General features: G+C 36.0%; 2 protein-coding genes across 2 annotated transcripts; one reads left to right on the top strand and one right to left on the bottom strand.

Annotated features, from left to right (window-relative positions):
• Positions 1–337: 337 nt before the first annotated feature.
• Positions 338–7,966, bottom strand: LOC100265397 (uncharacterized). The gene is made up of 5 exons (XM_059741366.1): positions 6,862–7,966; positions 5,621–5,763; positions 5,363–5,492; positions 1,481–1,672; positions 338–749 (listed from the first exon to the last, which is right to left on the bottom strand). Exons 1-5 carry the CDS (start codon positions 7,033–7,035, stop codon positions 540–542), a joined length of 849 nt encoding a protein of 282 aa, XP_059597349.1. The 5' UTR covers positions 7,036–7,966; the 3' UTR covers positions 338–539.
• On the top strand, positions 7,450–10,541 carry LOC100260189 (putative pentatricopeptide repeat-containing protein At1g10330). The gene is made up of 2 exons (XM_010658911.3): positions 7,450–9,320; positions 9,412–10,541. Exon 1 carries the CDS (start codon positions 7,450–7,452, stop codon positions 8,890–8,892), a length of 1,443 nt encoding a protein of 480 aa, XP_010657213.1. The 3' UTR covers positions 8,893–9,320; positions 9,412–10,541.
• Positions 10,542–13,691: the final 3,150 nt, after the last annotated feature.

A 13,691-nucleotide genomic window follows, 5' to 3' on the forward strand; every position in this document is an offset into this window, starting at 1 on the left:
GACTTGGGCTCAATCTACGTTCAAATTCCACAATATCTTCCTTGAATTTTCCTATTCATATATACATATAGTTCCTAATTGGATCTTTCCCTCCTTCCAGATCTATTCTCACTCGTTCAAACAACCTAGACAGTCCAAAATCAACTCATCATGGCCTGCTTAAAAGTCCAGGAACTTGGAATTTTTAAGTTCACATCTGTCACAAGTTCCACAGATCCCTAAATATGAAGGTTCTGTTCAAACAGGAAGAACTTTAATAGATGACTTGGGTAAAAATCATAGTGATATTTAATAGTTGACTCCAAAATAACAATGATATCCTAAGGAAAACATGGGATGGAACTCAAAATTATACTTTATTCAGTATAGGCATCTCAAGACCAAGAACAAGATCCAATCTTCAAAGTTGCATCCAAACACAACCCAAGAGTCACAAAAGCATCCAAACACAATCCATATGTCCATGGTATCAGACTACTATATTAAGGCAGCAAGCAAGTAGTATATGATGGATGGCAATGTAAAATTAAATGCGCTGCTTAAGGAGATAAGTAGCAACTCATCCATGCACGGAAACGAGACCATGCGAGCCCAACTGCATCTTCATCTTCATCTGGCATTCCCATACCCTTCCTCCGCTGTATACCTTCAGGAGACCTGTTCATGAAAGCATGACCATTGCCTGGATAAATGTGTACCTCATATGGAACCCCTGATGCTTTCAGCTTTTCCTCCAATGCTTTAGCAGCCTGACAAATCAAATTTCAATAGAAAATGAATTTTCTTGGAGGCTCGCGGATTATCAAGGAACTTCATTTTCACATTAAAGGAAACCTAAAATCTAAATATATCTAGCAGGCAGAAGATTGCATGATGAGGGCATTATCCTTGGATCTAAACAATTTGGTCCTTGCATAAGGATTTTGTAATTATCTAGTGCTATGAAGCTAGAGGAATTCTGCAGCTCCAAAACCTAAATATTTGGAAGTGTTTCTTTACTGAAGAAGTTATCAGCATCATTCATTACACTCAGTTTACATCATAAAAAGTTACTACTAATTTTAAGGAAGTAACCATATTGGCAGGGAGAAGCACATGGTATAGAAAAAACATCTTTGTGAAACGCTACTTGGTAAAGAACCAAAATCTCAACTAGTTTTGAGAGAGATCAAAGCATTTAACTTGGGAAATTCTGTTATGGTAGTTCGCTCTCAGTTTTCTTGTCCAGAAACACTTGGATAGAATTAGACAAGGAGAAGAGGGAGTGCTTCCTAACTGAATCCCTCCATAAATGATGTTCCCACTTAACTTCTCACCTTCATCCCTACCTTTTCTTATTCCAGCCAACACCCACAACCTTTTTCACTTTCGGTCCATTGACTGGCATCTAATTTTGTTTAACAAGATTTATGTTGCACACAAGATGAAACTTAAGCATGTTAGGAGCTAAAATTTAAAGGCTACTGAGAACCAGTCATACCGTCACATCTGAGAAGCCAACAAAACTATCAAGCTCCCCAAAGTGGGCCTGCACAGGAGCCTTAGCTTTGGCAGGATCTGCCAATTCTGATGAGGGAACTCCATAGAATGCAACAACAGCATCAACCTCGGGAAGCAGGACAGAACTAGCAATAGAGAGAGCACCACCCATGCAATATCCTGTTACACCAACCTATTTCAAAGAGAGCACAAGTATGTTTAGTCAAATCCAATTCAATTTTTGACAAGTGAAACCTATCACAGCTCCATAACTTCTAGCTATTGTAAAACACAGGAAAATTCAGTAGAACATGGAACAAAATGTGACATCATAGTAAATACCATGACCAAAAAGCCCCCTGTAATTTCTATTCAAGCTATGGCCATTTAAATTGGTGAAAGTCCATTATGGCCAAAACATGAAGAAATCGAAACCTAGGTGTCAATTACTTCTGTTAAAAATTTCTAAATTTCTATGATGTCTTGATTATCTGCAGAATGGGTCATATCAATGGGCTACTGACAACGTAGTATCAAAGCCTCAAAACTGGCAGCCCCCTCCTTCATTCTGGGAGGTAAGGTAGAAGACATGATGCTTATCTTTAAGCATCATGAAATTTTGAATCTCTCTAAAATAAATCAGAAAGCCAAGGAATAATTAAAGGAAAAAAATACATCAAAAATTAGAAAAGTTCTAAATGAAGTTAAACACACTGCATATCATAAAGTCTTGAATAAAAGGTTAAGCACCAGTCATATGCAAAGTGCTCCTTCAGAAGTTAATTGAAAAAACTAAGTTCCAACAGTTTTTTTTTTTGGATAGGCAATTAGTAAATATATTAATAACATCTAACAAATAGGCGCACCAAAAGTACATAAACAGTGCAAAAATGCTGCCAAAAGGAAAGTAAAAAAGAAAGAAACAAAAAACAACTCTCACCCTTTATTTTGAGGCCAACAATCAACAAGTCTACCATGAAGGTGTCATCTATGTGCACTTTAATCCATTCCAAAAAATTACACATGAAAGAAAGTTGAATGATTGATCCATCTGTTCACCATTTCCAAACGACTTCCTGTTTTTATCCTTTCATATAGTCCAAAATAAGCATAAAAGAGCAGCCCTCTAAGTTTTCTTCTGCTTCTTCCCAAAAAAGGACCCATGTCAATTCAAGAGAGTACCTCTTACTAAAGAGTGCACGACCGAAACTATCCCAAACAAAGAGTAAACTAACTGCCACAAGATTCTTGTTTCAGAACAATGAAGAAGGATATCATCAACCAATTCTTCTTCACCTTTACACACAGCATTTGTTCAACAACAATCCTCTCCTTTTAAACTGATTTAAAGTCAAATCCTCCCTTAAACTACTTCCCATAAAAAGAAGCCCACCTTCATCAAAACCATGGGTTCCAAACTACATGTGGTGGGAAAGGTTCTATTCTTCCCAGAATTATGCAAGAGTATAAAGATTTAATTGAGAAGTTACCACACTTCAAATTCATCCAAACCATTCTATCCTCCTCATCCCTTTGTAATACCTTCTCTAGCAGTCTCCAAAAAAAAGCCTCCACCCCATCAAATTCTCATTCACGAAGCCATCTTGAAAAATAGGGGCTCCAAATGTCCTCTTCCCTAGCCTCCTCCCATACCTTTGCTACCCATGAATCTTTGACAATAACTATAGTAAACAATGCAAGAAAGGACTACCGAACATAAGTCTCTATACCACCTATCCTTCCAAAATATAACCCTCCTTCCATTGCTCACCATAAAGTAAGTTTTATTATTAAAGACCTTCCACCTGCTTCTAATTGCCTTCCATAGCCACTCTACATGTCTATCCCTCACGTCCCCAGAGCACCATCCTCTTCTTCCATAAACTTTCCTACAATCACTCACTTTTAAAGGGATTCCCTCTCGGTAGTGAATCTTCAACTTCATTTGCAAAGGAGAGCCTTATTGAGAATAGAGAGATTTCAAGAAATAGACCAATTTACCACTTGTGGTTATTTTTCAAGCCCACCCTCCAAAAGGAAAATCTCTTTGAATCTTCTCTAACCTCAAGTCTATCCTTCCTGGAATAACAATAATGATATGAAATAAACTAGTAAACTAGATAAAGTACTTTTAATCAGAGTGAATCTCCCTCCTTTTGAGAAGTACTATCTCCTTCACAAAGTAAGCATTTTTTGAAATCTATGTTCCACTGCATCCCATACTATAGAATTTTTTTTTTTTGATCAGAATCCCACACTATAGATATTGGTAAGGGGCACCCAAAGGATGACCCAAGTAAGAAGTGGGGAGTTCCCCTACCCTACAACCCAGAGCAAAAACTTGTTCCTCCACATTAGCAGCCCCTCAAAATTGGGATCGACTTACTTTTCTCTAAAATATATAGCTATATAAATTTCTAAGGCCTTTTAAGCCATAAAAACTAATAAAGAAATTTAAATTCAGTTGGTAATTCAGCATTGGTCGGATTATTAAATTAAAAAGGGGAAAAATGAAAATATTGTAGTTGAGAAATTGTAGTTAATCATTATGTATGCTAATGGATCTACATTTTCTTAAAAACATTGTGCAATTGGGATAAAAACTTATTTAAGCACTCTAATGTATTGAATAAGTCACATGCTCACCAAATTAATAGCAAGCTAGAGGTATATTTAATATCCAATTGGGATAAAAATCTTCTATATTATGTTAGGGTCAAACTATTGCATGTAATGCCGAATCTCAAGATGTGAGCCACAAGCTTTATGAATGTGTTACTTTGAGGGCATATGCCTTCAGGGAGTTAAACCTCAAGGATCCTACCTCATCACATTCGACTCCAGCCTCACCTCAAGGCAAGCATAGTCCTCTAACAACTATTTTCATGGTACATATGGATAGAAGCATTGCAACGTGTTTAGATTAAGAAATCTACAAGGCAAACTTAGTGTCTGAACATTGCAAAACATAATATAATGGGGAAAAATATCAATATAATTATGTCCCATGTCCTGCTCATGATCCCTCTTTCGTCAATTAAATTGAACAAGAAGTCCCAAAATCAGGAAAAGTGACATTACTATGCACAACTGTGTGATGTCCCCGCAAAGCCATTAGGACCATCCTCAAATTTCAATCAAGGTTCCAAATCACAATTCACACAACAATTTAGCAAACAGTATAAGCAATGTCATCAGTGTTGTGTTAAAAATATAAATACACGGATACACTCTTCTTAAGTCTCATATCTATGAGTAGATCCATGCATTAGAAGGGGTTGGAAATTTGAAAGGTTAGATTCTCAAAGACTGATTTTGACTCAACCATATACCAAGTTAACTGGAGCACCCAAAAGCTATGCTACATGGGTTTGGATACGAGTGTTGGATTTGGGTATGTGTCTAGGTGTCTAATCCTTCACAACTCAAAAATAAATTGGAAGTGAACATATCCATTTTAAAAGCAGCCATCTTTTCCCTCTAATCCCTTTTTTTTCCATTTCTTATCGAAAAGTCAGTTGAAAAGTGAATTTTTTTAACAGTATATAGTCTATCAAAAAAACTATATACTGTTTAAAAAATTCACTTTTCAACTAACTTTTCTTTTTTTCCAATGTAATTATTATTAAGAAAGTTGAAAGAATATAAGGATATCAATGAAAAAAATCAAACACCCACACCTAAAATAAAATAGGAGTGTCCGACAAGGATCCCATGGTCACACTCATGTCATGTCACATCGACATGGGTACATTGGGTGAAATTGAAGGATCTAGATATCACAGCCTTAAAGGATCCATGGTGCAGTCACCATCCAAGCAAACAAGTAAAATATAACTTAAAAATAAATATTTCATTTTAGACAATGAAACAATCAACACACCTTTTGCGAGCCATTTGCCTTGAGCCAGTTAACTGAAGCACAAATGTCCTTCACAGCACCTTGCCAGTCAAGACCATCCATCAAATGTTGTGCTTCTGCAACATCTAACCCAACCTTTCCTCTATACAAACTGAAATAAGATGAAACAGAAAATATATTCAGCATTCAAAAGTTGTAAAAAGAATACAAATTTAATAATCATATGCTAACATTAAAGTTTGACAATTTAAATATTTTTACAGAGCCAATATATCTTACTCTGGGATAAGTGCTTTAAAACCAGGATCCAATTGTGAAATTTTCAAAGCATGGTTCTTGACCTCATAATCCACACCCCACCACTCCTGAACCACAACAATCCCAGGAGCATCTTCTTTGCCAACCACATATGCGTCAAATGTCTGGTTGATCAAATGAATACTCAATAAGCGCAACAAACTCAGAACAGGCAATCTAGTTCATAATAGTAATGACACCAACAAGAAGCATTAGGATGTTGCCTCAAACTTTGGATACAACTTGCCATTGTAATTAGATTCCTTTGAAAAAAATGAAAACTTAGAAGAACGTTCAAAAATTAAATTGAAGCATTCATCCAATTTACATTTTTTGTGGCTTCAATGCAAACATCATCAACTAGTTCTTCTTTATCAATGAAGCTAGTGTGACGCTAGCCCATGTATCACACTACTTTTGGTCTTCTACTTCAAGCACTACAAAATTATCTGAGTGACTCATGAAAAGCCCAAAAGAGTTAGAGCATGTTTGAGAGTGATTATGAGAGGGTTAGAAGAGCTGCCTAATACTTGGAAACACTTTTCTTACAAAAGTTAGGTGTTTAGCAAAATTTTAAAAATCTAAAGAATCACTTGATTCTTGGACTAGAACTTGGTAAATGCTTCTTCAACACGTTACCAAAAACTAATTAATTCAGTATGTGCTGCTGACCACAGGCTGACGAATTGGCCAAAGTCTAAAAACAAAATCACCACCAAACTGACCACAGTCGCATAATCTCCATTTCAATCTGGGCATCCCATTAGTGGATAAATTAGTTCTTCAATCTATGGCATTTCTAGTTGAAATTCTGTATGGAGGGCTCTGTTAATGTATAGAAATCCTAAGTCCTCTCACTCATCATTAATCAACACAACAAAGGCTCAACCATTCATTAGGGAAACAAAACCCCATTAATCCCAAGAAGTGCAATGCAACACCAACACACACAACATATGCACGGTCACTCCAACACACAAATTCCAGTGAACCAGAAGAGACCCATTAATCCTAACAACCCCAAAAAACAAAACCGCTAAATAGCCTCAACCAACACAAAACCCATCACAAACTTCATCGAATCAGAAAAGACCCAGTTGGTTCTCAAAGCAAAGTGAAATGAAATGTTCAAAAACCGACTCAAATTCTCAAAACATTTAATTTTTCCTTTACTTTCCCGAGAACCAAACAAAAGAATGATGGAATAGAAGTATGAAACTCACAGTATCGTCTCTCTGGATCTGAATTTTCTTGAAGGGCGAAGAAGCAGATTCCGCCATTGAACGAACTTGCAGGCGAGAGGGCGAGATAGAGAGCGTCCGCACAAGAGGCTTGAGGAGGGTTTTGGTGAGGCTTCTAGAACATGGGATGATAGCTAGCATTCTTATACAGTGCATACTCGGTCAATGGCGTTCGGTGTATTTTTAACAATATTCCACAGGACGGGGCCATTTCAATGCGACGCCGTTTTGAGTAATCTTGTTGATCGTTCAAAACGACAACGTTTTACCTGTTTGGTGAATCCAATTTTTTCCTTTTTGGCGCCCATAGTCGTCCTCGTCCTCCAAAGGCCATGCCTCAAAGAAGGCGAAGCCATGGAGATCATCTTCAGGAAACCCTAGATGTTACTCCGTTTTCTACATTTTTTTTTTTAATTTAGTTATCGAATCTTGAACAGAAGATTCCTCAGAAATTCACGGAGAAGCCACAAATTCGTTGTTTACTGTAAGATGCTCGATAAAATGCCGGAAAGAAGCTCCGCTTTCTACATGGTCATGTCATGATCAGGATCTGTGAATTGTAACGATGCGATGACTGTGAGGCTTCAACGCTCATACTCACAGTCGCCTGAGTTCCTATTACGACTCCTCCAAGGTTTAATCAAACACCCCAAACAAATCAAACAAGTCCATTCCCTCCTAATCACCAATGGTCACCTCCTCCCCTGTTCAAATGCTTCAAATCTGAAATGGATGGCAACCCTTCTCTACAACTCCTTGATCAGAGGCTATCTCAACTTTGTGGAGCCTCACAAGACTCTCTTAATCTTCACCCACATGCTTGCCCATCAGGCTCCACCTAACAACCTCACCTTCCCTTCTATCATAAAGAAAGCTGCCTCTTGCTCACCCTCTTTAGCTTTCATGATAGGCACACCCCTTCACACCCATGTCATCAAGCGCGGGTTATCGCATGATCTATTTATACAGACGTCATTGGTTGTGTTGTATGCTCGACTTTGCAAGGTTTCTGATGCTTGTCGTGTGTTTGAGGAAATTTCCAGACCATGTGTCGTGTCTTCCAATGCAATGCTTGATGCCCTAGGCAAGAATGGGGATATGGGGTCCGCTCTTTTTCTCTTTGAGAGCATGCCTGAAAGAGATGTGGTTTCATGGACTAGTATCATTAATGGTTTTGGGAGGAATAGGTGCTTTGAGGAGGCAATTCAGTTTTTTGTGAAGATGATGGGGCATGAGGATGTGAGAAGTTGTTTAGTAAAACCAAATGAAGCTACATTTGTTAGTGTTCTGTCTTCATGTACTAATTTAGATGGGGTTGGAGCTTTGCATCAGGGAAAACAAATACATGGGTATATTATTAGGAATGAGGTTGAATTTACTGTGTTTATGGGTACAGCATTGATAGCTCTTTATGGGAAGACGGGGTGTTTGGAAAATGCGATGAAAATTTTTAATGGAATGGTGGTTAAAGGGGTCTGCACTTGGAATGCAATGATTTCTTCGCTGGCTTGTAATGGCAGAGAGAAGCAGGCCTTGGACTTGTTTGAAAAGATGAAGATGCAAGGGCTGTGCCCAGATGAAGTTACCTTTGTTGCTGTTATTACTGCTTGTGCTCGTTCCAAATTTGTGGTGTTAGGTTTGGGATTTTTCCAGTCAATGTGGTGCGACTTTGGGGTTGTTCCAAGGATGGTGCACTATGGATGTGTGGTTGATCTTTTGGGCAGGGCTGGGCTATTGGAGGAGGCAACTGAGTTTATCAAAAGGATGCCTTTTGAGCCTGATGCCACTGTTCTGGGGGCTCTTTTGGGTGCTTGTAAGGTTCATGGAGCCATTGAGTTGGGAAATGAAGTGGGTAGAAGGCTGTTGGAATTGCAGCCGCATCATTGTGGTCGATATGTGACATTGTCAAATATTTATGCAGGGGGAGAGATATGGGGCCATGCTGCTGATTGGAGGAAAGCAATGACAGAGGCTGGAATTAGTAAAATTCCAGCCTATAGTATGAATGTATGATTGATGTGATGTAAACATTTAGTGCCAGTCTCTTCCCCAACTTCGGGCATTTCAGGAAGCATTAAGTCTCAGTTCTAGAGCATTAAGACAACAATTTGGCTTGAGAAAATTCGGAGATGGACTATAAAGAGATTTTGATCAAAGATGCTTCAATTTCATGGTTGTGTAGTGTCTGATTCTTGTTAAGGGGGGAAATGAACTGAAGTGCTAGCAAGAAGGATGAGCTCAAGATGACTTATTATGTGCTAGTGAAGTTGCAGGCTTTCATCAACTTTAGTCCACTTGATGATTGATGGCAATTAGGTGACTCTTATTACCATTCCTTTGATGGCATTCAGCCTGCTATTTCAGCTACTTTAGAGTTTTCATACAAGTGGGCTTTAAGTGGCACTTCACCTCAGAATCTTGTTGCTGAACTTTACTCACTGGTAAATGGTACTCGGAACCAGTTTACACTTCCTAGTTACTAGGTAACTTGTAGTTATCAGGCTGACAAATTTGCTGTTTTTTTACTCACAGGTCCACTTCCTGCAAATAATCCCATTCTTGTATTACTTGTCCAAGGTCTGTGAAATGTGGAGCAATTGATTATAGGTATGGTTCCAGGCAGTTTATGATCTCTTTGACCCATGTGAATTCACATGCTTATCTTTGAAGCTGCCATGATGTATGGTTGTTTGAATAAACCATGAATTCTGATGCAAATGAAGTAGTGGCTCATACCTGATTCCTAAATTGGAGGGATGTTAGAGTAGATGATGGGTTACGCTATGATCACACTAAACACTCTGCTCTCCTTGCTTACAGTTGACTATCCGGCTAACAAGCTAGTTTGCTATGTATCTGATGATGGCTGTTCGCCTCTCAGCTTCTAGGCTTTCCTTGAAACATTAATGAATTTTGCTAAGCTTTCGGTTCCTTTCTGAAAGAAGTATGGTATTCGCACTAGAGCTAGTGCGCTATTCTGGTGAGCTTCAATCATTCAGTGATAATTCAGTGGAGTTTCTACAAGATTAGAGAAAGATGAAAGTGATTGAAAGTTGGAACAATTTTTTATCTTTTCTAGTTTTGATTCCAATTGGTAAAATGCAGATGATTCTGCACTAAGAATTTTCTTTTCCTTTAATATTTTGAGACCTCAGAACTTGAATTTCAGTCACCAGTGACTTTCACTGGAAAAAACATTTCTTCCCGGCTTTAAAAGCATACAATTATAAGGTTAATGTTTGTTTTATTTGTGGACCCTTTCTCTAGGTTGATCGTCAGAGGTTCCGTGGCCGATAGCGGCCGGAGTTCTCACCTTGAATTATGTGATTGCAGAGTCTGATTCATCGAGCCAAATCTAAGGACATACCAAAACATTGGACTAAAAGAAAGTTTTAGAATGTAAGAACTTCATTTTTTTGTGTTACAAACTGGGCTCATTTGGTTGCTGAGAAAATGGGAGGAAAACACATGTGAGATTGAATCCTGTTAGAGTTTGTCGACCCAAAAAGCTTACAGTGTGAATTATAATTATGAGATTTTTTGGAGTGTATTTTTTAGGGTTATGATGATTATGCTTCTATTGTAGTTGTTCGCATCTCTTTCTTCTTGTATCAATCTTTTGATATGGTGGATTTCCGTCTCCTTTATCCATAGTTTTTCTCGTTTAGAGTTTTTCACGTAAATTTGTGTGTTTTTATTCTATTTTTTTATTACCTATTTTTGTTATTATGTAACAAATCCTATGTTTTAAATATTAAGAGTTGTATGCTCCAATTTGCAGCTGAGATAATGTAGGAGACAAAAGAAAAACATGTTCAAATATAAGCATGCATATAACTCGTGTTTTTTGTTTTTCAAAATAAAAAATAGTAATTTTTATAAAAGATATAATAATTCTTAAAGGCTTATAATAAATAATGGTTTTAAAAATTGTCTAAAACAGTTAGATATATATAAAAAAAATTATTACCTCAAATTTAAAAATGTTTAAAATTAATTTTTAAATATATAAGATAAATTTATATTTTTTGCATAAGATATTATACTTTTATTTATGAAAGTTTTTTACTTTAAAACAAAAAAAATAGGGAAGTCTATCCAAACTAATACTAAAATTTTCATTTTTTTTTTCTTGAAAATAAAATGATCTAATCAACCATTACTAATACAACAATTTGGTAGAACAAAATCAACAAACATACAGTTCTTTCCACTTTTTTTTTCCTCTCTCTCTCTCAGTCTAGAAAGCAAGGTACCTGCAAAACATTTCCAAGAAAGAGTAAAAAATAATTTTTAGCATATCTATGAAAAAAAAAATTAAAACCAAATATTCCGTGTGATTAATGAATAGGGCAAAAGGAAGGAAATTTGAAAATTTGATTTAAAAATCTGGAATTGCAATATATTTGCTTTTAAAAGAAAAAACAAAAGAATAATAGATTTGTAAAAAAAAAAAGAAAACACTAAAACCAAATCTTCACTATGGTTAGTAAATAGAGAAAAAGGAAGAAAATTTAAGATTATGTTTAATAATTTTTTGGAATATAGTTCTAAAAAATAGCTTTTGAAAAATTTTCCCTATTGATTTGGAGAATAAAAATTTATTTGAGAATATGAAACTTTAGCCATTTTTTAAAATTTTAATTATTCAACGTATTTTTTATTTTTATTTTTAATTTTGAAGAACAAAAAACTGTTTTAAATATGCCATCAAATTTGGTGGTTGATGGTTGAAAAAAATTTAAAATAATAATAATAAAAAATTTCATCCACACAAGCAATTTGTAATTAGTCCAAATGGTAAGTCATGACATTGACTATTAGGTAATTATGATCTTATTAAGCTATTATATTATATGATCTCTCAACCTTGAAATGACACTAAGTTTGTTTTAAAGTATGTAGTGGCTTTGATCTACGAGTTATATTCTAGTTGGTCATATATTCCCTATGGATTAAGTTATTATTAATGGTTGTTGGTGACAATAAGTATTTTCAATATAAGTACCATGATATCTCATGAGATTGAAACAATGTGTCTTATTGGGTGATCCTAAGGATACACGTTCAAGAAATCTATGGTTGTAGTAGTTACATGGTTAAAACTTGACATATTCTCTTTGTGAGTTAGAGTATGTTAATTGATTATACAATCTAAGGACTTGAAACTAAGGATAACATTCATCTTATTAGATTATATGCACCAGTTCATGAGAAGACTATAGATAGTAGGTCATAGACTTGAGCACTTGTATTATATTGTAATATATACAAGATACAAGAGTGTAGTTGACCTTCTATTGTGGGACGTTGAGTTAACTACCGAATTAGATTTTGAGGGAGCTAGTATTTGTTTATGGATCTCAGTAGTCTCTACTTGAACTTATATTTCTTGATGACATGATTTATGAGGGTTAGTTGAAGTTTTTATTCACATGTGTGTATAAAAACATTTTGGTAAATACACAATGTTGCACAATAACTTGTGAATGGTCTCTTTAAACTGAGCTAATTGATTAATTGAAACTTAATATTAATTAATCAATTAGAACCTAAGTAGGTTAGTTTAAGTGACACATTAATACGTACTTGACTATATAGAGCAAAAAAAGCTCCAATAGTCAAGTCACTTAAGTCTAATGGAAGCTCATATAAACCTTTTTGGGTGGTAGGGCTTCCTCTTTGTTTTCTTATTCACTCCAAAGAGTTGAGAGCTCTAGACACAAATCCTTTGAGAGGATTCCATCCCTTAGTGCTTAGATTCAAGGAGAAAAAAACATTGTGGTGGAAGATCTTTAGGTTTGTGAGGTCTACCATGATTTCAACACTTCTTCACCTATTGGATCTAATATGAGAATATCTAAATCTAAGGTAGCACACTAATCTTCTTTATCCAAAAGTTTTAAATGTCTACTTACTTTTGTTGCTAGGATCTAGAGAGCAGGAAGATTTGCATGAAACCTAACGGTTTAAGGATAGGGAATTAACAACAACAAAACTCAAATAGAACACTACAACAAGGAGAACAAGACTGTAAAACTGCCACTGTTGCTGATGGGATGAACTGCAATAAACAGAGGAGTAGAGTGGCTTGGATGTAGTCAGATGTAAAACACAATGATGGGTGGTCTAAAGCATGGGACCAGTGGGCAATGGAGTAGAGGATGGAACAATTTTTTCTATCTTAGATTCTGAGGGTTGGGGTGGGGAGGATGGGCTTGGAGGCTTTTATAGGGAGAGTTGTAATAAGACTCCTATAAAAGCTAAATGTCTAAAACTAATTTACTTAAATTAATTAATTTAAATAACACGTTCTGATCTACTCATTCCACTCCACTAACATGTTCTTGAGACTTGGTTCAAGACTCTTAACATTCTTAAGATTTGGTCTGAGACTCCAACTGAGGAGAACCTAGTAAAAAACTTACTAAAAGAATTAATTTTAACTTCGTAAAAGGAAGTTGGAATTGGGAATGTATGCGGGCATGGGGTAGACAACACTTACTAAGGTTTTCCGGACTCGACTACCTAAGATTCTACTGGTTGGACTTGGGCCCCTTGGACATGCAAAGCTCCTACTTCCTTTTCCACAAGTTCAAGAGGCTTAAAAAGCTGTACTCCTACTTCAATATAGGATTGTTCACGTTAGCTTATGCACTCCTATATATACACCCACATGTACTTTTCGAACACTTTTTTCTCCTTAAAATTAATTAGAATATTTTGTATAAAAAGTTTAGATTCACCTTATCTACTTAAAAATCATTTTAAAAAATTTTAAAATTTGAGGTAGTAAATATTTTTAGATATTT

The sequence above is a fragment of the Vitis vinifera genome, chromosome 12, assembly GCF_030704535.1.
Source record: "Vitis vinifera cultivar Pinot Noir 40024 chromosome 12, ASM3070453v1".
Classification (NCBI taxonomy): Eukaryota; Viridiplantae; Streptophyta; class Magnoliopsida; order Vitales; family Vitaceae; genus Vitis; species Vitis vinifera.